Raw genomic sequence first — 20,494 nt, 5'->3', positions numbered from 1 at the left:
TACAGAGTGTCAAGTTCAGCAAGTTTTGTCTTGCCAGCTCTACAATAGAGCGTGTCTAAATAATCGAATTGTGGCAACATGAGTGCATTGGCAAACATTTTCCTATATTTAATGGGTAGCAGTGCTTTGCTTCTATACATGGCACCAATTCTCTTCATGACCTTCCTAATAATATAATCTACATGGCTTTTGAAGTTTAATTTACTATCTAGAATGAGGCCAAGATATTTTGTCTCTTTGCACTCCTTGATTGTGAAAGTTACCTCATTACATTCAATGGTTAATTCATCATGTTGATCAACAGAATCAAACAATAGGAATTCAGTCTTCTTTTCATTGAGTGATAATTTATTAACACTGAGCCATTTAAAGATTGTCATAAGTTCTATTTTCATGTTTATAAATGTGCTTCTGCAGGTTTGATCAAAGAATAGTGCACCATCATCTGCAAATAGAAAGGGCTTAGATAGGTTACAGGCATAAATGATGTCATTTATGAAGATACTAAATAATATAGGCCCAATGATGCTTCCTTGTGGTACACCACTCAGAACTTCTAAAAATGAGCTTATTTTGCCATTGATCCTTGTGCATTGATATCTACAAGATAAGAAGTTCTTAAACCAGGTTAAAGCAATGCCACCAATTCCATAATATGCCAATTTTTGAAGCAATATTTCATGATTCACTGTGTCAAAGGCCTTCTTAAGATCAAGAAAGATGATTCCTGGTTTATAAGACTTAGATTTACTCATATTATATATTTAGTCCATCAGATCGTACATCAAATAAGTTGTGGAGTGATTTTTCCGAAAGCCATATTGATGCCGGATGAAAAGTTTGTTCTCTTCCATGTAATCAGTGAGTTGCTTGCCGACAAAGTATTCTATAAGTTTTCCTATAAGTGGAAGGATGGATATTGGCCTGTAATTATTAGGATCATCTTTCATTCCTGCCTTATGGATGGGAGTTACTCTAGCTTTTTTACAAAGGGTTGGTAATAATAAATACAACATTTATAAACCGCCTTATAGCTAAATCATATAACTCGATATAATTTAATCCTGGAGATAAACTCCAGTGCTTTCTAAAGCGGCTCTTACATTAACTGAGCTTAGTTTAATTGAAAATTAGACATGAAAAGTTCATTTTACCTATGTAAATGCAAAATCAATCAAATGCTAGAGAAAAGAAGTATGTTTTAAGTTTGGTCTTGAAAGATGTAACTGACTCAGCTGATCTTATGTCGTATGGCAAGGAATTAAATACTTTAACTGCACAGTGACTAAAAGCTTCTCTGTGTTTACATAGTTAGAAGAGGGCGAAAAACTAAGGTAAAAATATTCATTATCAAGACGTACATTATAAGTGTGTGATTCACATTATTTCTCTCTCCACAAGCACAGTGAAATGGGGTGTTAGGGATCTCCCAACCATAACGCAAGTACAGAGCATCACGGAACTCAATCTTGTTCAGGGACTAGCCAAATCTCTTCAATGGAAGTGCAGTAAGCCAACATCCTGAACCTTTCTCTTTGATGAACTGGAGAGATCTCTTTAGGTTGGGATCTCTTACACTGTCCTCTATTGATTTACTAACCGTAAATAAGTGTTTCTCCTTGATTGCCTTTTTATAGTGTCATTTTGAATTGACATGTTGTAATGTTCAAGGGTGTTTTGCTGGTTGATAATCAGGTCTGTGAGGTCTTTTGTGATGGTGACTGAGGCTGTGAATTCTCTATTGCAGTTTTCAACTGGGTTGGAGATACCTAGGCCACCATGTCTGACTGGCAATGCAAATATGGAGCGGTCCAAGTCTGATACGTTCTTACCCAAGATTGCTGGAATAAAATCTGTTCTGATGCAATCCTCCAATGGTTGAAACAAGTGACTTATACCCGGGATGGTCCTCTGAATGAACGTCCACCGGTGACAAATTCCCTTAGTATGAATGATGAAATAGGCTAGGTGCCAGGTGGTTAGTGCAGCAGGTCCAGGGTTCGAATCCTAGTGTCACCTAGTCTAGGAAGTAGCTGATTAGAATTATTCTCCATTATTATATTAATTAGATCGCAGTGCTCACGGCCTGTACTGCGTGAACGACAGAAATATTTTGTAAATTATTTTGCTTCTGAAATGTTGGCTCTAGTAATTAAGAAATGCGACATGTAATTGTAAGATAACAATTAAATAGATCTTGTGCGCGGCGCCTACAGCTGACCTACGAATTTCTGAACAATTGAAAATTGTGGCTGTGTGTGCGGTGTACTGTATATGTGGTTGAAATTGAAATTTGAATTTTTTATGAATATAACATTATGTATTGATTGTTTTGTGGTAAATAAAAATTTTTCTTTCCTTAAAAAAATTTTCTTTCCTATAATTCATGTTGAACTTGGATTTGGTTGCGACCATAGACATGTTTATCATGGACATTGTGCAATTGCACGTTGATAAAAGATCCAAATTTTAGGTCCATTAATTTTGGTTTCGTAATTTCAATGTTCAAATGATAACTGTTTTCGAAATTGTTTTGCATACTGTAACAATAATGGAATAATTGAAGTAGAAACTTTTCAAACAGTATACACATAATGTCACAATGACCCTTTATATAAAAATAAATATATAAACCCTTCAAAAAAACTCATCATTTTGAAAATCACCCTTGGCGTTGCGGCTCCAAGTTCAAATCTTTGTAGGTTTACAACCTACCAGGACGCGCGCCGAGTTGGACTCGTCGACGGTCCTGTATATGGAACAGATATTTTACGAGTATCACCCATTAATCAAATCTAAACTGTCTATATTGACAAAGTTCTTTCTTGCCCCTCTGTCTTCCATTTATAAATACATTTAAAGCCGCGCCGGTGTTCGATCTAATTCTTAGATCGAACGCGTTCGATCTAATTTCTGCGTTCGATCTAATTACATTTTGGTGACAGTAATGAACGAATGAAGTTATAACTTGTATTTCTCGCACCTGGAGTACCTACTCCACAAATCCTAAATTCCCACCACTTCTAAGTTCTAACCACAAGCGTGCTAAATCAATTTTACTGGGCGACGCTCAGCTTGACGGATGTTACTCGTCTAAATTTATTCGAAGTAGCGCGCGCCGCTTTCTTCTCGAAATGGCCCGATGGTACGAGCTACGAAGTATGAAGTAGCGCGCGCCGGGCCAAATCATTAACAATGGTCAACGCTCAGCCTGTCATTCCGCTGAATCTTTATTATGTTTATGGACATAATAATCTGGGGTCCCAGGTAAAATCACTTTACAGTCGAGTGTAGAGTGATGAATCATTTCACATAGCCATGTGTATACGCGTACTGCAAGCAAGAGGGCTCTGGTTAGAGCAAATGAATCATCATCCTTCTAACCATCCTTAATTTTTTGAAAAAAAGGTCTATGGAAAAGTTTTCCGGGTGCTTCGCCTCCTCGACCGTACCCTTGATTGACGGTGTCAACCCATTGAGATCGTTGCGCGGCGCGTCGAAGCGGCGAAGTCCTCCAACCTCGACCCCTGACAGTGGGCTTTTACTAATTTGCTCGCCCAAAAATTTCTCGTGACTTTGGTTTTTATGGTTTTGCAGCCGTACAAAACGGTTTTACATAAACCCTAATCCCAACCCTAACCATAACCCCGAAGCTAACCATAACCCTTACCACAACCTTAACCCTAACCCGGGCCCTAAACAATCGAATTCGTATTTTACTTGCCTGTCACGTGACCAAAACGGTTTTTTGCCCATAACTCTCCAGGGAAGCATTTTAACCCTACGTCATGGGGGTGATTCGGAATCAGCGTCCAAAATACACCGCGACCGATCCAGATCACTTTCATGCCCAAAGGGCCGGCCTTTTCACAAGAATTTTCTTAAAATTTGGGCGAGCGATTTAGTAGGAGCGCTGACAGTGACCGAGACTTTACCTGGGGATCTTAGGCTATTATATTTATGTTCATAATCTTGCTCTACCCAGAGCCCTTGCGCTTCACCTAACCATGTGCTTTCGCGCCACTTCGGGCGCGCTTGTTTCACAAGTCGTGAGGCGGGCGCGCGCTACTGCAAGCGCAAGGGCTCTGGATAGAGCAACCCTTGCGCTTGCAGTATCGCGCGCCCGCCTCACTTGTGAAACAAGCGCGACCGCAGCGGCGCGAAAGCACATGGTTATGTGAATTCATAATCATCGAGCCGAATAGAGATTAGATTTAGTAGTCAGTGTAATAAGTGCTGAGCGTGAGCACGGAACTTTTTTCTCCGATTTCGATAAATTTGGTACCAAAAGTTGTCTAAAAATGTTAATAAAACAAATCCACCGTGTAGCAATTTTCGCTAAAAATGCTACACTGTACACGACGCTTGTTCGCCGCGCGTGATTTTTTCGCGCAAACTTTAGTTTTTGGCCTATAACTTTCACCTATTTAGTTGTTATCACATAATTATTTATGGCATCGTAATCAGCTCATCGAGACTTGTAGCGCGATGCGTTACTGTGCCGCGCCGCGCACTCAATAAGGCTTCTCACAGCGACAGATCGGCGAGATGCGCTACTGTGCCGCGCCGAGCTGCCATGAATTGACATCGTCAATTAAATCGAGACGAAACTTTTATTTATATAATTGTAGCGCGATGCGTTTAAGCTGAATGAGGCTACTGTACTCGCTAGATCGGCGAGATGCGCTACTGTGCATCGCCGAGCTGCAATGAATTGACATGTCAATTTATAACTTTTAGTACTTATATTTTAAGATTTAAAGGAAAATTGTTTTCAAAAATTGTTAATCTGAACACAAGGAAGGACCTTGTATGAAGTTTTGAAAAAATGTTGAAAAATTTGGTCCTTCAAATACTATAACTTTGGTACCAGAAGTTGCATCTGACTAAGCTTATTACGATCCTGTAAGAATTATTTCAAAATATTCAATATTTTAGGAGTTATAGGCATTTTAAGCAATAAATTACCCATTTTTCGACCTTTGTACATTCTTGCAATACACGTACAGGAGGCCCACATACTATACAGCTCGACGTTATCTGTTATCTTGTTATCTGTTATCTTGCTACACGGTGAATTTTCATTATTCACAGTTAGAGGCAACTTTTGGTATCAAATTTATCAAAATCAGAGACAAAAAATTCTTTACCAACTCATGGCGCTTATTACATAGAATGACTGGCAGAGCGCCGCCCAGTAACCGGGACTCCGCCCAAGACCCCGCTGGGGCAAACCGGAGCCAGCCTCGCTTCGGAATTACAAATTACGGCCCTGCTTAATTTGATGGGAATTAATTGTGGTTTCGCGGATATTATTATTAAGCATGATATCATGAAATGATCAGAGCTTGCAACCAATAATGTATTATGTTGATTTATTCTATTGATGCAATTTGAAATTTCAGTCTTGCCGTTATATGACCACTAGGTATTTCAATATCTAAGTCTCTTGTTGCTGTTATTGGCATTGCTATCATTTACCTATTTCACATAGAATGAACAACAATTTTGCTGACTTCCTAACAAAAAGCTAGACACGACAAAAATATTGTGGTATACTTATAGTAAACTGAAACATCTGTAATCTTAAAAATGTGTAAAAAAACCTTAGAATCATTTTAAAATTCGAAAATAGTTCTGATGGTATTAATTATGAGTGCATAAACAAGAAACAACTTATGAGTTAAGTATCAACACCACGAGTATATAATATCTCAATTTCAACTTGAAATTTATCATTCAAACGATATCTTTAATTTCCAACTGTTGCAGTAAGTTGGCTACGCTGCAACGGAATAACCTGACATCGAAACTCATCATTGAGTAGTTAGCGTGGAATAACACAAATATTGACAAGAATGGTTAGGCTTTCAAAAGGGCAATGAAAGAAGAATGAGTCTCATAACTCTGGAATATGAATGAGATAAATTTGGAGAGTCTCTCATAGAGTTAATCTCACTAAAGTTACGCAAAATCTAATGTAACGAAATAATCCAAATGCTTCAAAATTTATGTAAAACAAATACCCTAAATACAACTTTATTAATTGCAAGAAGGCTAATATCCAATTAGTTTACTGTAAAACACGTCATTTAGGCGGATTGTAGTATTGAGTAGGTACGAAGGGCATGGTTACTTTAGTGGCGGGAAACACCCTCTTCCTAACTTGAACAAGTAAGGGGGTGCCGTTCTTTATGTACTTGCTGTCCACGTAAGCCATTGCGATGTTCAGTCCACTACACGGCGAGGGGGATCCACTCGTCACTTCACCTGTATAAGGTTACAGTCACGTGACCTGTATAAGGTTACAGTCACGTGACCTGTATAAGGTTACAGTCACGTGACCTGTATAAGGTTACAGTCACGTGACCTGTATAAGGTTACAGTCACGTGACCTGTATAAGGTTACAGTCTCGTGACCTGTATAAGGTTACAGTCACGTGACCTGTATAAGGTTACAGTCACGTGACCTGTATAAGGTTACAGTCACGTGACCTGTATAAGGTTACAGTCACGTGACCTGTATAAGGTTACAGTCACGTGACCTGTATAAGGTTACAGTCACGTGACCTGTATAAGGTTACAGTCACTTCACCTGTATAAGGTTACAGTCACGTGACCTGTATAAGGTTACAGTCACGTGACCTGTATAAGGTTACAGTCACGTGACCTGTATAAGGTTACAGTCACGTGACCTGTATAAGGTTACAGTCACGTGACCTGTATAAGGTTACAGTCACGTGACCTGTATAAGGTTACAGTCACGTGACCTGTATAAGGTTACAGTCACGTGACCTGTATAAAGTTACAGTCACGTGACCTGTATAAGGTTACAGTCACGTGACCTGTATAAGGTTACAGTCACGTGACCTGTATAAGGTTACAGTCACGTGACCTGTATAAGGTTACAGTCACGTGACCTGTATAAGGTTACAGTCACGTGACCTGTATAAGGTTACAGTCACGTGACCTGTATAAGGTTACAGTCACGTGACCTGTATAAGGTTACAGTCACGTGACCTGTATAAGGTTACAGTCACGTGACCTGTATAAGGTTACAGTCACGTGACCTGTATAAGGTTACAGTCACGTGACCTGTATAAGGTTACAGTCACGTGACCTGTATAAGGTTACAGTCACGTGACCTGTATAAGGTTACAGTCACGTGACCTGTATAAGGTTACAGTCACGTGACCTGTATAAGGTTACAGTCACGTGACCTGTATAAGGTTACAGTCACGTGACCTGTATAAAGTTACAGTCACGTGACCTGTATAAGGTTACAGTCACGTGACCTGTATAAGGTTACAGTCACGTGACCTGTATAAGGTTACAGTCACGTGACCTGTATAAGGTTACAGTCACGTGACCTGTATAAGGTTACAGTCACGTGACCTGTATAAGGTTACAGTCACGTGACCTGTATAAGGTTACAGTCACGTGACCTGTATAAGGTTACAGTCACGTGACCTGTATAAGGTTACAGTCACGTGACCTGTATAAGGTTACAGTCACTTCATCTGTATAAGGTTACAGTCACGTGACCTGTATAAGGTTACAGTCACTTCATCTGTATAAGGTTACAGTCACGTGACCTGTATAAGGTTACAGTCACGTGACCTGTATAAGGTTACAGTCACGTGACCTGTATAAGGTTACAGTCACGTGACCTGTATAAGGTTACAGTCACGTGACCTGTATAAGGTTACAGTCACGTGACCTGTATAAGGTTATAGTCACGTGACCTGTATAAGGTTATAGTCACGTGACCTGTATAAGGTTACAGTCACGTGACCTGTATAATGTTACAGTCACGTGACCTGTATAAGGTTACAGTCACGTGACCTGTATAAGGTTACAGTCACGTGACCTGTATAAAGTTACAGTCACGTGACCTGTATAAGGTTACAGTCACGTGACCTGTATAAGGTTACAGTCACTTCACCTGTATAAGGTTACAGTCACGTGACCTGTATAAGGTTACAGTCACGTGACCTGTATAAGGTTACAGTCACGTGACCTGTATAAGGTTACAGTCACGTGACCTGTATAAGGTTACAGTCACGTGACCTGTATAAGGTTACAGTCACGTGACCTGTATAAGGTTACAGTCACGTGACCTGTATAAGGTTATAGTCACGTGACCTGTATAAGGTTACAGTCACGTGACCTGTATAAGGTTACAGTCACGTGACCTGTATAAGGTTACAGTCACGTGACCTGTATAAGGTTACAGTCACGTGACCTGTATAAGGTTATAGTCACGTGACCACTTTCAATAATGTAGGAGAAGGTAGATTTTTAGACTCGATTTTCAAGACGCGTGATTGAAAATCGCTCGCGCAATACAATTACTCATAATCGCTGACCTTTAACCGGCGATAATTTCGGCTAGGAACAATATTTTTTCCATGGGACCAAAAACAACTATAAAATATCACTCCCCTCTACCAGAAACAACTATAAAATCAATTTCGATGAAGACGCCCCCCCCCGGCCCCCTTAAAGACTCTCGTGAAGGGGGTTAACTGTTAGAACACTTATCTTCCATGAAAAAATATATTATAATAATAATAACATATGTTTTTTTTTTTTTAATTTAAAAAAACAAGGAAAAAACAAGAATTTCGCCGCGGTACGGGTAACACCACGCACGATCAAATTTCCCTACTGCATGTAATTGTTCTACTTTATTGTATCCCAGAGTGGTGTTTGGCGCACGTGATAATCGTGTATATTATATTAGGCGTGCAGAACTTGAAAAATTCTGCGCGCATCTGAGGTGTCGCGCGCATCTGTATGTGGCCTGGTTTGGTTGTAGATCATTTTATATTTTGCGCGGTTTTGTTTCATGTTAACGATGCGTATCATGTCACGTCATATTATTGCATCGTATGCCAACTTTATTGACTGTAATAAAATATTCTGTCTCATCTTACTTCTTAGTTATTATTTGTATCTAACATAAACTAATAAATTTTCATGCTTATTCGACCATTCAGTGTCGATCGACTGTTAAATAATCAGCCACGAGTTTATCAGCTGATATCATAATTTAATTTGTTTTGACTTGCTGAATTTTATCACTCGGTAATTTATTAAGCTTGTGTCACCAAAATAACACTTATATTGATGATTGATTCGCTCAGATGACTAATATGCTATATTGATGAATTAGAATAAATTGTAACCCGATGGAAACCTATGTAACAGTCGTCAAGCACCAAAAACTGGTTGCTATGCCTGTAATTAATTAACACATAACTGGCGTCGCGCGCGTAAAATAGACTTCTTTTATAGTTATACACGTAATTATAGGGGAGTGGTCTATATTGCGAAGGAGCAGACTTTTGTCGTCACCGTAGGACCGTCGGGCCACCTCATATATCCAAACCCGATTACTTATTCCCTACGATCTTTTTGCCATCGGCAAGAGTAGGGAAAAATACATCACAGTGCTGGCAAGCACGAGCGTTGTCTTTATTGGGGGTATACTATGTACCCCCTTTACTATTATACCCCCTTTACTATTATAACTCCTTTACTATTACACCCCCTTTGGTACACGTTGGAAGCCTCCTTCGTGCACGCGAAGCGTGCACTCCGGCCGGAGGCGGCGGCCAAAGGCCGCCGCCTCCGGCAGGAGTTTTTCAGGCATTAAGACTCATCGGAAGTCGTTTTGCAGATTTATTTTTAGTTCAAAACATTCTAATTTGATGTCAAAGATGACAGAAATAAGAAATAGTTATGTGGAGATTTTTAAGAAATTTGCATAAAATACGCGCCAGCACTGTTATACGAAATTCGGTAAAAAACCCGAAATCGCCATATTCAGGTGCCTTAAAAACCACGTTAAAATTGAGTTAAAGATCTGAAACTTTGCAAGGCGTCTAGACGTTGACCAAATCGACTGCAAAAAAAGTTTCAAGTTTCAGGAGCATCGGGAAATGAGTTTTCTAGAACCCCTGTTTTACGACAGATTGTCGGGATACATACATATATATATTCAGGGATAGACGCTTTGCCAGTCAATTATAGGCTATATTTAGGTGTCCGTAGATTCAGAAGCTTTAAAGATACAGCCATCTCGGACCACAGGTCTTGAAGATAATTGTTTAGAATTTAGTTTACATTACATTAAAAAGTAATTTAACATCATCATCACCACTTGATGACGTCATCAAGTTAACCATTTAAAAAACTTTATTTTTGACAAAGTAATCACTTTTAAAATCGATTTTACGCCAATAAGGAGTAATTTTATTCAAAATTTGAGGACCTATTGAAGTTAGATAATTGTTTAAGCATTCTGAAAATCTACCGGAAAGTTTTTCTAGCTTGCTCCTTCATAAAGATATTCGCTATTGAAGTTTATGCTTTTTTAAAGAATAATTTTATAAAAACGCTAATTTTACGTTCTAGTATTCTCTGGTGTTGAGCCATCCCTTGAGTTGTGAAGCTCAATTTTGCTTTCTAATGGTCTAAATTGTGTCATAGGCTAGTTTTAAAGTTGAAAATAAAAAAGTTGCACACGTGAGGACACGCCCAAAATGATAGAAAATTGCTAAAATCACTGAAAATTGGTATTTTCACGATTTTTATCAGCTTTGGAGTCCCGTTGTGATGAGAGTTCTTCCTGAAATATTCTGAAACTTTCCACACTTATTAAACTAGATATAAAATACGAAGATAATAAAATTTTACGGTGATTTGATATTGGATGCGCACGCAACGTTCGCTCAAAGTTTGCACGTGCGAAAGGTGAGAATTTTTCTCATTTCTTATTTCGAATAAATTCTTTCCCACGACATTTAAATGGCATTATATATATGAATTTAATACCGACTTGATTGAGTAAAAAGTGTCATATTCAGTCAGTTATCAACAGATATGCCTACCTAAACACAAGGAAATGTTTTCAAAGGTTAAATTCCGAAATCGTTGAAATCACCTCTTTAATAATATTAATGAAGTTATGAGTTTACATTTCGGCTTTGTAAAGTACCCTTACATTATATTTATAATCAAAAAGAGATGATATTTGACCAAAACCCATAATTATGGGTAGAGTGGAGCGCTGTCAGTGTCTCTCTTTCCCAAACAAAAGGCAATGATATCAATTTGAATGACCGTTATCAAATACAAAATGAAACCGAGAATGAAATCGGACGCTCGTTTTCCCCATTCATTTACAATTGAAATAGATTACATGTTATAAATCGAAACTTATTACAATTCGTAAGCCATGAATGAGTGGGAAAACGAGCGTCCGATTTCATTCTCGGTTTCATTTTGTATTTGATAACGGTCATTCAAATTGATATCATTGCCTTTTGTTTGGGAAAGAGAGACACTGACAGCGCTCCACTCTACCCATAATTATGGGTTTTGGTCAAATATATATATACAATTTTAAAATTTAAAAACCAAAAAAAACCAAAAAAAATATATCTTACTTATAATTCAGAGAATTCCCTTTGTACAATCTTTGTACAATGTTTGTACGACCGCCCACGTGAAAATCAGACGAGAAATAGGAAGTTGCGTAGTTACCATGGTAACGAGGATTGTTAGACGCACGTGCACGTGCAAAGATTGTTAAAACGGCATTTTTATCGGTTTTGTTGATATTACGTTGTGTTTAGTGCGAGCAACATTTTAATCGGCTGTATCTTCGGTTGTGTAGGATATTTTTTGACGCGATCTAAACTTACTAACAAAAAATACTATTAGCTTCCTCCCTGTGACCACGGGTTTTCTAGTATATACATAAAATAAAATTTTGTTCTTCATACGAGTCAGTCCTCAAGACTTATCTACCATGGCGTTTATTATAAATACATTTATATATCTTTATATTAAGACTAGTGTAACCCGTGCCTACGGCCGGGACTTTGCAATCGCAGTTGAAATGCAAAAGTATATTCCCGCCTATTACAGGGTGATCACGATACATTGAAACAGTTTTAAATGTCTATAATAATTTGTATGAAGGAACTGTCCACTATATTTTCCACAATTTTTTTTGCTAATCGGTTAAGATTTTGTTAAAAACCAGTTCAGATTCGGATATTTTACAAACTTGAACATAGGTCATGAAATTTCGTATCTTTTGCTGCAAGGCTCGTCAAACATGCTATTGTCTAATTTGAGAATGTCGCCAAAAGGTTCCTTTAACGTACCTTTCAGCCCAACAAGAATTGCACCGCACCGGTTAGCAAATATATGTTGCTTTATGTATTATTCTAAATTTTGATTCTTGGCGGTCTAGTGTAATCGATCATGAATTTCTAATCATTAGACAAACCGATAGTCTCTCCCTCCAAGTTGAGAACAGGATAGCCGGGCCGAGCAGGTGCTCTTTCTACCACCAGACCTACTCTTCTTTTTCCCGTTTTAGGCTTCGCAATGAACTGTCCCATGATCTTTTCAGCACCAGGGAAGTCCCTTGCCGCTCGGCGTCTTTTACCTGTGGTAGGAAATCTTACATCTTTATCCAATAAGGCATGTCAAAAAAGCAATCTATGGTTTTGGAATTTCGGACAAATCCGGACAGGAGGGGGGGGGGGGGGGGGGGGGGGTGGGGTTTCTGAATATTTTGGCAGAATTAACGAAAAAGTCCCATTTATTTCAACTCTTTGACACTAATTGTTTTAAAGTTTTAAGAGAACTCTCCTTAAATTATTTTAATGCAGTCACTCAGATAAGATTATACCAGGACACTTCAACAAAGACACATACTCTGCCCACAATAAGGGGCCATAATTGTTTCAACTATGTAACTGTATAGAATTATTATTATTATTATTGACACTAATTACTCTGTAAGTTTAGATCCTTGTATTTTGAACGAGAAGGCGATTCCCAGAGCAGCTCATGAGAGCCGAGACACAACTCGCATATTCTCCTACTGCTTTAAAACTTATTCGATTGGATGGCTACTTAAGTACTTAAATGTGGTTTTGAAAATTCGGACACACCCGAACAGGGGTAAGATACTGCACTTAGCTATAGCATTGTTCACGTTACCAGATTGTTTACGTTTTGTGTCTCGTCCTCGCGGGCTATATTATTCATATAGCCCAGCGGGCTGAAACATGTCATTCGCTCGCGGGCTGTATCATCAGCGGGCTGAAAAATTCCGGGCCCTTTTACTAGCGGGCTGTGCGGGCCTGCTGTAGCAAAAAGAGCCTGCTAATGAATATACTTTAATATAATTTAAGATACCTATATCCGTATCTTTTTGGAGGCCTAAATAAAAATCGATGCCCACAATAAGCTTGAAATGCAATTCTTAATCGATTCCGAAAATTTCATGCAAAAATATTGAAAACTGATGGATTTATTTTAATTTTAATGAAGTAATTTAGGCTAATATCCCAAACCGAGATATGTGCAATTTTGTTCATGATGATTGAAGGACGAAGGTATATAGATATCTTTCACATAAAGTTAGTCTCATTCAAAAATATTGAAATTTGATCGATTTTTGGGCAAAAGCTTTCAAATTTGGTGTGTATGCCCAAATATGGGCATATGGTTTTAAGCTCATAAATCAGCCACTTTTTGACCAAACTGGATGTAAATTCATGTACTACTCCAAAAACAGGCTTATCTTGCAAATCTAAACGAAGAATACAGCTCGAATAATTTTGGGTATATCAAAGTATATTAAAATGTAGGTTTTTTCCCGATTTGAGGGCGGGAATATACTTTAATATACTTTAATATGGTCAGCACTCAGCCCGCCATTGCCAGTAAAATTTACTCACTGATCGTCCACATGAGAGCTCCCTCCACAGGTGTAGTGGTCTCATTAATATCGTTACCATAAAGACAGAGACCTGCCTCCAGTCTCAAGCTGTCTCTAGCACCAAGACCAGCTAGTTTCACCTCGTCACTTACACTCATCAGTCTCTCAACCAACTCCACTGCAGCGTCATCTGGCACTGAGATCTGCAAAAGAATGAAGGTTAGTCTCTCCACCAACTCCACTGCAGCGTCATCTGGCACTGAGATCTGGGAAAGAATGAAGGTTAGTCTCTCCACCAACTCCACTGCAGCGTCATCTGGCACTGATATCTGGAAAAGAATGAAGGTTAGTCTCTCCACCAACTCCACTGCAGCGTCATCTGGCACTGATATCTGGAAAAGAATGAAGGTTAGTCTCTCCACCAACTCCACTGCAGCGTCATCTGGCACTGATATCTGGAAAAGAATGAAGGTTAGTCTCTCCACCAACTCCACTGCAGCGTCATCTGGCACTGATATCTGGAAAAGAATGAAGGTTAGTCTCTCCACCAACTCCACTGCAGCGTCATCTGGCACTGATATCTGGAAAAGAATGAAGGTTAGTCTCTCCACCAACTCCACTGCAGCGTCATCTGGCACTGAGATCTGGGAAAGAATGAAGGTTAGTCTCTCCACCAACTCCACTGCAGCGTCATCTGGCACTGAGATCTGGAAAAGAAGGTGAGAGACAAGGTTACTTAGCGTCATGGCCTAGCTATAACAGTGTAGCTACAGTGTAGCTACAGTGTAGCTGCTACACTTTGTTTCTCACAATCACGAAACAGCAGCACTACTACACTTACTTACCTCTACGCCGTCCTCGCCGGTATACCCGCACCGGGTAACCCGGCAAGGTATTCCCCACACGTCAACTAACGCTGTATGGTTAAAATACAGCTCAGACAAATCTTCTTTTATTCCTTGTTGTAAAAATGACGCCACCTTCGGTCCTGTATGATTCTTCATTAGAATTCAGTTGGGGGGGGGGGGGCCCTCAGTTGACAGATTACAAACTGACTGGACAATCTAAATGGACATGTTCATTTGGAGTTGAGGTAAATATTAGTACCCCTGTTGAAAGGTACGGTGTAGTTAATTTTGTCAAACTAAGAGATTATATAAACTCTTGTTGGCTACGATAATCGTCTCGTCCTCTAGGCAAACTTTGTCACATATCGTCATCGATATCTTAATCAGGTGATAAGATATAAGACCCGTTTGGCCACTTTTTTTCCTTACTCTTGCTGAGGGCAAAAAGATCGTAGGGAATAAGTAATCGGGTTTGGATAAATGAGGTGGCCCGACGGCGCTACGTTGATGACAAAAGTCTGCTCCTTCGCAATATAGACCACTAAACGTTTTTGATAGAGAATTAGAATTAGAATCAAATTTACATAGCAATATAATATAAATAGTAAACAATTTAAAGACGCTTCAATCTGATGTGCATGACATTTAAATCAGTTAAAAACTGTTAATAGAGTACCATTCTAATATAAGGGCATATTAGATACCCACTTTGATATATCGTCAGAATCATGGTTTATTCCGTCACACCTTCAAGAGAATATATGAGCAATGTTTAGAATTAGGGCACCCTGACAATCAAATGTTAGCAACATTTGAACATTTCAACAGATGTGCAGCGTATATATAGACCTGTAGAGTGAAGTGTTACAGTGTGCAGTCAACAGTGTTACAGTGTTGCATTGGTGACAGTTACAGTAATGTTATTCAAATCTCAAACAGAAATGCGGTCGCTTTTCTTTTAGTCTTTTGTGGATGGCCGCTCAATTTCCCGATCCGTAATCACAGTGCTGCCAAGCATGACCGTTGCCCTTATACCTCCCATACTATTATACCCCCTTTACTGTTTTTTCAGGCATTAAGGCTCATTGAAAGTCGTTCAGCAGGTTTATTTTTAGTTCGAAACATTACTGTAAGTGTCACCATTCATTCACAGGTTACGAATTTTAATAAGTTTCGATTAATTACAATTACATGCTGTAAAAATCTCTTTGGGTCCCTATCGTCAATCATTTCTGGTATAGCTGTAAGAAATGTGCAGGGGTAATGTGAATTTTCTGTCGTTTTGACATCAAAACGTGTTACGTCGTGGTTTATAGACCATCAAAACGTGTTACGTCGTGGTTTATAGACCACCCCAGTGGAAAGTCATGTTATCATCCACATGGGGAAAATCTTGCACCAACGCTGCCCAAATGACCTGAGGATTCATTTTTATACTCAATCAAGACACGGAATCAAGGCCACCATTCCAAGTCTTAACAAGAGCAGTACTCAACGTCAACAGTCATTGTATGATGGTTCATTTGCAGTAATGGGGCCACGTTTATGGAACACCATTCCATCAGATCTTTACCTCATTGAAAACACACAGCTGTTCAAAGCAAAGCTATCAGCATTTCTTAAACCGTTTCCAGATAACCCATTTGTTAGAAATTACAGCTGCCCTAATGAAAATTCGTTGCTGAAGTATGAATAAACCAGCGGCGATGCTGCAAGGGCAGTCGAACTATTCGTTGCGGGAGGGGGGTCATACACTTAGTACCGTACGTGACGTTGGGGGGGGGGGGGGGGGTCATATTTTCTTCAAAAACACAGTTAGTAAATGGGACATTTCCCAGAAAAACAGTTCTAGTACGTGGTTCCAACTTCCAAAGGGGGTGTCCAACCCCAAAAAAACCCCATTTTACCTTTTTAACTTTAATTTTGGGAATGGATTTTTTGGGTTTTTGTAACTTTTTATCTAATTCGACTACATTGAAAACAAAACCCCTACTAAATAGTGGATACAATTTGCCCATTTCCCAATGTTTATTGTTTAATGACCTGTTTAAAGCAATTTATGGGCGGGTATTATATTTTATATACCAAGAAACAGTTAGTACCGTGATTTCTCAACAGGTTGTACCACAAAAGCCGGAAAAATGGGTGGGTGTCTTAATTATTATCCGAAAAAACAGTTAGTACCGCGAAAGAGGTGGGTGGGTCTTTTGACAAAATTCCAAAATTACACTTTATAGTCGACGTCACGTACAGAACTTAGTACCTGATCCCCCCCCCCCCCCCCCACCCGTTCGTTGACCCAGTATAGCAATATACGTAATACGAATCCAAAGTTAGTACTATTAACGCTGAATAATTAACGTGGTATTAGCACAGCTGAAAAGTGAAACATTTCTTTTGCCGCGAAATCTTCAAATAAGGCTGCACTCCCGCTGCACTTGCAGTATAATTTTACAACTTAATGAAAAAACTTTATAAAATTATGAATTTTCCACAACTAATCAGTAATACCAAATAGTATAAGCAATGACTAAAGAATAAAAATGTATAATAGTTGAATCGAGAAAACGGGCGCATTTATAGTTAACATTATCGATTATAGTGCGGGTATAGTGCCTAACAACAATACATTTTCCTCCTGGGCAGTACTGCACATATGTAAGTATGGGTCACGTGGCTAATGTTCAGAACTTTTGAACATGCTAGGTTAAATTTTGCCACTAATGCCAAAAAAGCTATTATTTCATTTGTGTTAAATACCCATAACCTCAACTTCAAATGAACATTTCCAAATAGTTCAACAGAATGCATGGAATAACTAATTTAATTGTATAGCCTCACCCTGTACTGCAATGAGGCTATGCTGTGGTTTCACCTCCACTGTGATATCCAGCCCCGACCTGACCGCTGCTTCTCTTCGCTCCTGAACAACATTACCTTTCAAAAGTAGGTACGCAAAAAACAATTTCTCGAAAAATATATAATTTGTTGGCTTCCCAGTGGGAAAAGAGAAAGCAGAGAGACACAAAGCTTTTCTAACATGACCATGTTATGACATGGTTATGACATGGTTAAGTTATGACATGGTTAAGTTATGACATGGTTAGGTTGTGACATGGTTAAGTTGTGACATGGTTAAGTTGTGACATGGTTAAGTTGTGACATGGTTAAGTTGTGACATGGTTAAGTTGTGACATGGTTAAGTTGTGACATGGTTAAGTTGTGACATGGTTAAGTTGTGACATGGTTAAGTTGTGACATGGTTAAGTTGTGACATGGTTAAGTTATGACATGGTTATGACATGGTTAAGTTGTGACATGGTTAAGTTGTGACATGGTTAAGTTGTGACATGGTTAAGTTGTGACATGGTTAAGTTGTGACATGGTTAAGTTGTGACATGGTTAAGTTGTGACATGGTTAAGTTGTGACATGGTTATGACATGGTTAAGTTGTGACATGGTTAAGTTGTGACATGGTTAAGTTGTGACATGGTTAAGTTGTGACATGGTTAAGTTGTGACATGGTTAAGTTGTGACATGGTTAAGTTATGACATGGTTAAGTTGTGACATGGTTAAGTTGTGACATGGTTAAGTTATGACATGGTTAAGTTGTGACATGGTTAAGTTGTGACATGGTTAAGTTATGACATGGTTAAGTTGTGACATGGTTAAGTTATGACATGGTTATGACATGGTTAAGTTGTGACATGGTTAAGTTGTGACATGGTTAAGTTGTGACATGGTTAAGTTGTGACATGGTTAAGTTGTGACATGGTTAAGTTGTGACATGGTTAAGTTATGACATGGTTAAGTTGTGACATGGTTAAGACATGGTTAAGTTGTGACATGGTTAAGTTGTGACATGGTTAAGTTGTGACATGGTTAAGTTGTGACATGGTCATGCTGTCGGTATTCTAGTCTATGACCTAAAGTTAAAGTCTCATAAAAAATATTGAAATTTACTCATTTAAGGGGCCAACAGCTATCACATTTTGTTTGTGTTTCCAAATATAGGCATATAGTTTTTGGCTCATAACACGGCCATTTTTGTCCAAACTGGATGTAAATTCATGTATGAGTTCAGGGGAGTAACAACTGGCTTATCTTGTAAATCTGAACGAAGAATATAAAACTACTAATTGTAGGTATATTAAAGTACATTAAAATGTAGGTTTTTTCCGATTTTGACCCGGGGATATACTTTAATATACTTTAATATGGTTGCCCCACCCCCCCCCCCCCCCCCAATTTTGGGTTTTGGTGAAAAATACATTCAGCTATTTTATCTATACTTAATTACTTACACTGATATGAGCGAAGTCTTTCTCAGCGCAGCCAGCATTACAGACTAGGTTAAGAAAACCAGCAGAAGATTTGTGAACAATACAGTCGTCAATAATACCACCTTCCTCGTTAGTCATCAGAGAGAGTGTGCCGGTATCTAATGCCAGTGACTCCACATCAGCCACTGAAATACAATTGTTAGTCATCAGAGAGAGTGTGCCGGTATCTAATGCCAGTGACTCCACATCAGCCACTGAAATACAATTGTTAGTCATCAGAGAGAGTGTGCCGGTATCTAATGCCAGTGACTCCACATCAGCCACTGAAATACAATTGTTAGTCATCAGAGAGAGTGTGCCGGTATCTAATGCCAGTGACTCCACATCAGCCACTGAAATACAATTGTTAGTCATCAGAGAGAGTGTGCCGGTATCTAATGCCAGTGACTCCACATCAGCCACTGAAATACAATAGTTAGTCATCAGAGAGAGTGTGCCGGTGTCTAATGCCAGTGACTCCACATCAGCCACTGAAATACAATTGTTAGTCATCAGAGAGAGTGTGCCGGTATCTAATGCCAGTGACTCCACATCAGCCACTGAAATACAATAGTTAGTCATCAGAGAGAGTGTGCCGGTATCTAATGCCAGTGACTCCACATCAGCCACTGAAATACAATAGTTAGTCATCAGAGAGAGTGTGCCGGTGTCTAATGCCAGTGACTCCACATCAGCCACTGAAATACAATTGTTAGTCATCAGAGAGAGTGTGCCGGTATCTAATGCCAGTGACTCCACATCAGCCACTGAAATACAATAGTTAGTCATCAGAGAGAGTGTGCCGGTGTCTAATGCCAGTGACTCCACATCAGCCACTGAAATACAATTGTTAGTCATCAGAGAGAGTGTGCCGGTATCTAATGCCAGTGACTCCACATCAGCCACTGAAATACAATAGTTAGTCATCAGAGAGAGTGTGCCGGTATCTAATGCCAGTGACTCCACATCAGCCACTGAAATACAATAGTTAGTCATCAGAGAGAGTGTGCCGGTGTCTAATGCCAGTGACTCCACATCAGCCACTGAAATACAATTGTTAGTCATCAGAGAGAGTGTGCCGGTATCTAATGCCAGTGACTCCACATCAGCCACTGAAATACAATAGTTAGTCATCAGAGAGAGTGTGCCGGTGTCTAATGCCAGTGACTCCACATCAGCCACTGAAATACAATTGTTAGTCATCAGAGAGAGTGTGCCGGTATCTAATGCCAGTGACTCCACATCAGCCACTGAAATACAATTGTTAGTCATCAGAGAGAGTGTGCCGGTATCTAATGCCAGTGACTCCACATCAGCCACTGAAATACAATAGTTAGTCATCAGAGAGAGTGTGCCGGTGTCTAATGCCAGTGACTCCACATCAGCCACTGAAATACAATTCTAAATGTGGGGAGTTACTGTCATTATTAAAAATTCCCAAATCTTTGCACAAATCATATAATAATAGCCGGCTAGCTACAAACGATATAATAGCCGGCTAGCTACAAACGATATAATAGCCGGCTAGCTACAAACGATATAATAGCCGGCTAGCTACAAACGATATAAT

General features: G+C 39.2%; 1 protein-coding gene across 1 annotated transcript; it reads right to left on the bottom strand.

Annotated features, from left to right (window-relative positions):
• Positions 1-5,583: 5,583 nt before the first annotated feature.
• On the bottom strand, positions 5,584-19,065 carry LOC134819399 (aminomethyltransferase, mitochondrial-like). Its single transcript, XM_063829339.1, has 6 exons — positions 18,907-19,065; positions 17,443-17,524; positions 14,599-14,741; positions 13,773-13,956; positions 12,308-12,469; positions 5,584-6,270 (listed from the first exon to the last, which is right to left on the bottom strand). Exons 1-6 carry the CDS (start codon positions 19,021-19,023, stop codon positions 6,089-6,091), a joined length of 870 nt encoding a protein of 289 aa, XP_063685409.1. The 5' UTR covers positions 19,024-19,065; the 3' UTR covers positions 5,584-6,088.
• Between the last annotated feature and the right edge of the window lie 1,429 nt (positions 19,066-20,494).

The sequence above is a fragment of the Bolinopsis microptera genome, chromosome 8, assembly GCF_026151205.1.
Source record: "Bolinopsis microptera isolate Bmic1 chromosome 8, MBARI_Bmic_1.0, whole genome shotgun sequence".
NCBI classification, from domain to species: domain Eukaryota; kingdom Metazoa; phylum Ctenophora; class Tentaculata; order Lobata; family Bolinopsidae; genus Bolinopsis; species Bolinopsis microptera.
The sequence above is the reverse complement of the archived record's forward strand: the minus strand, read 5'-3'. Positions and strand labels throughout refer to the sequence as shown.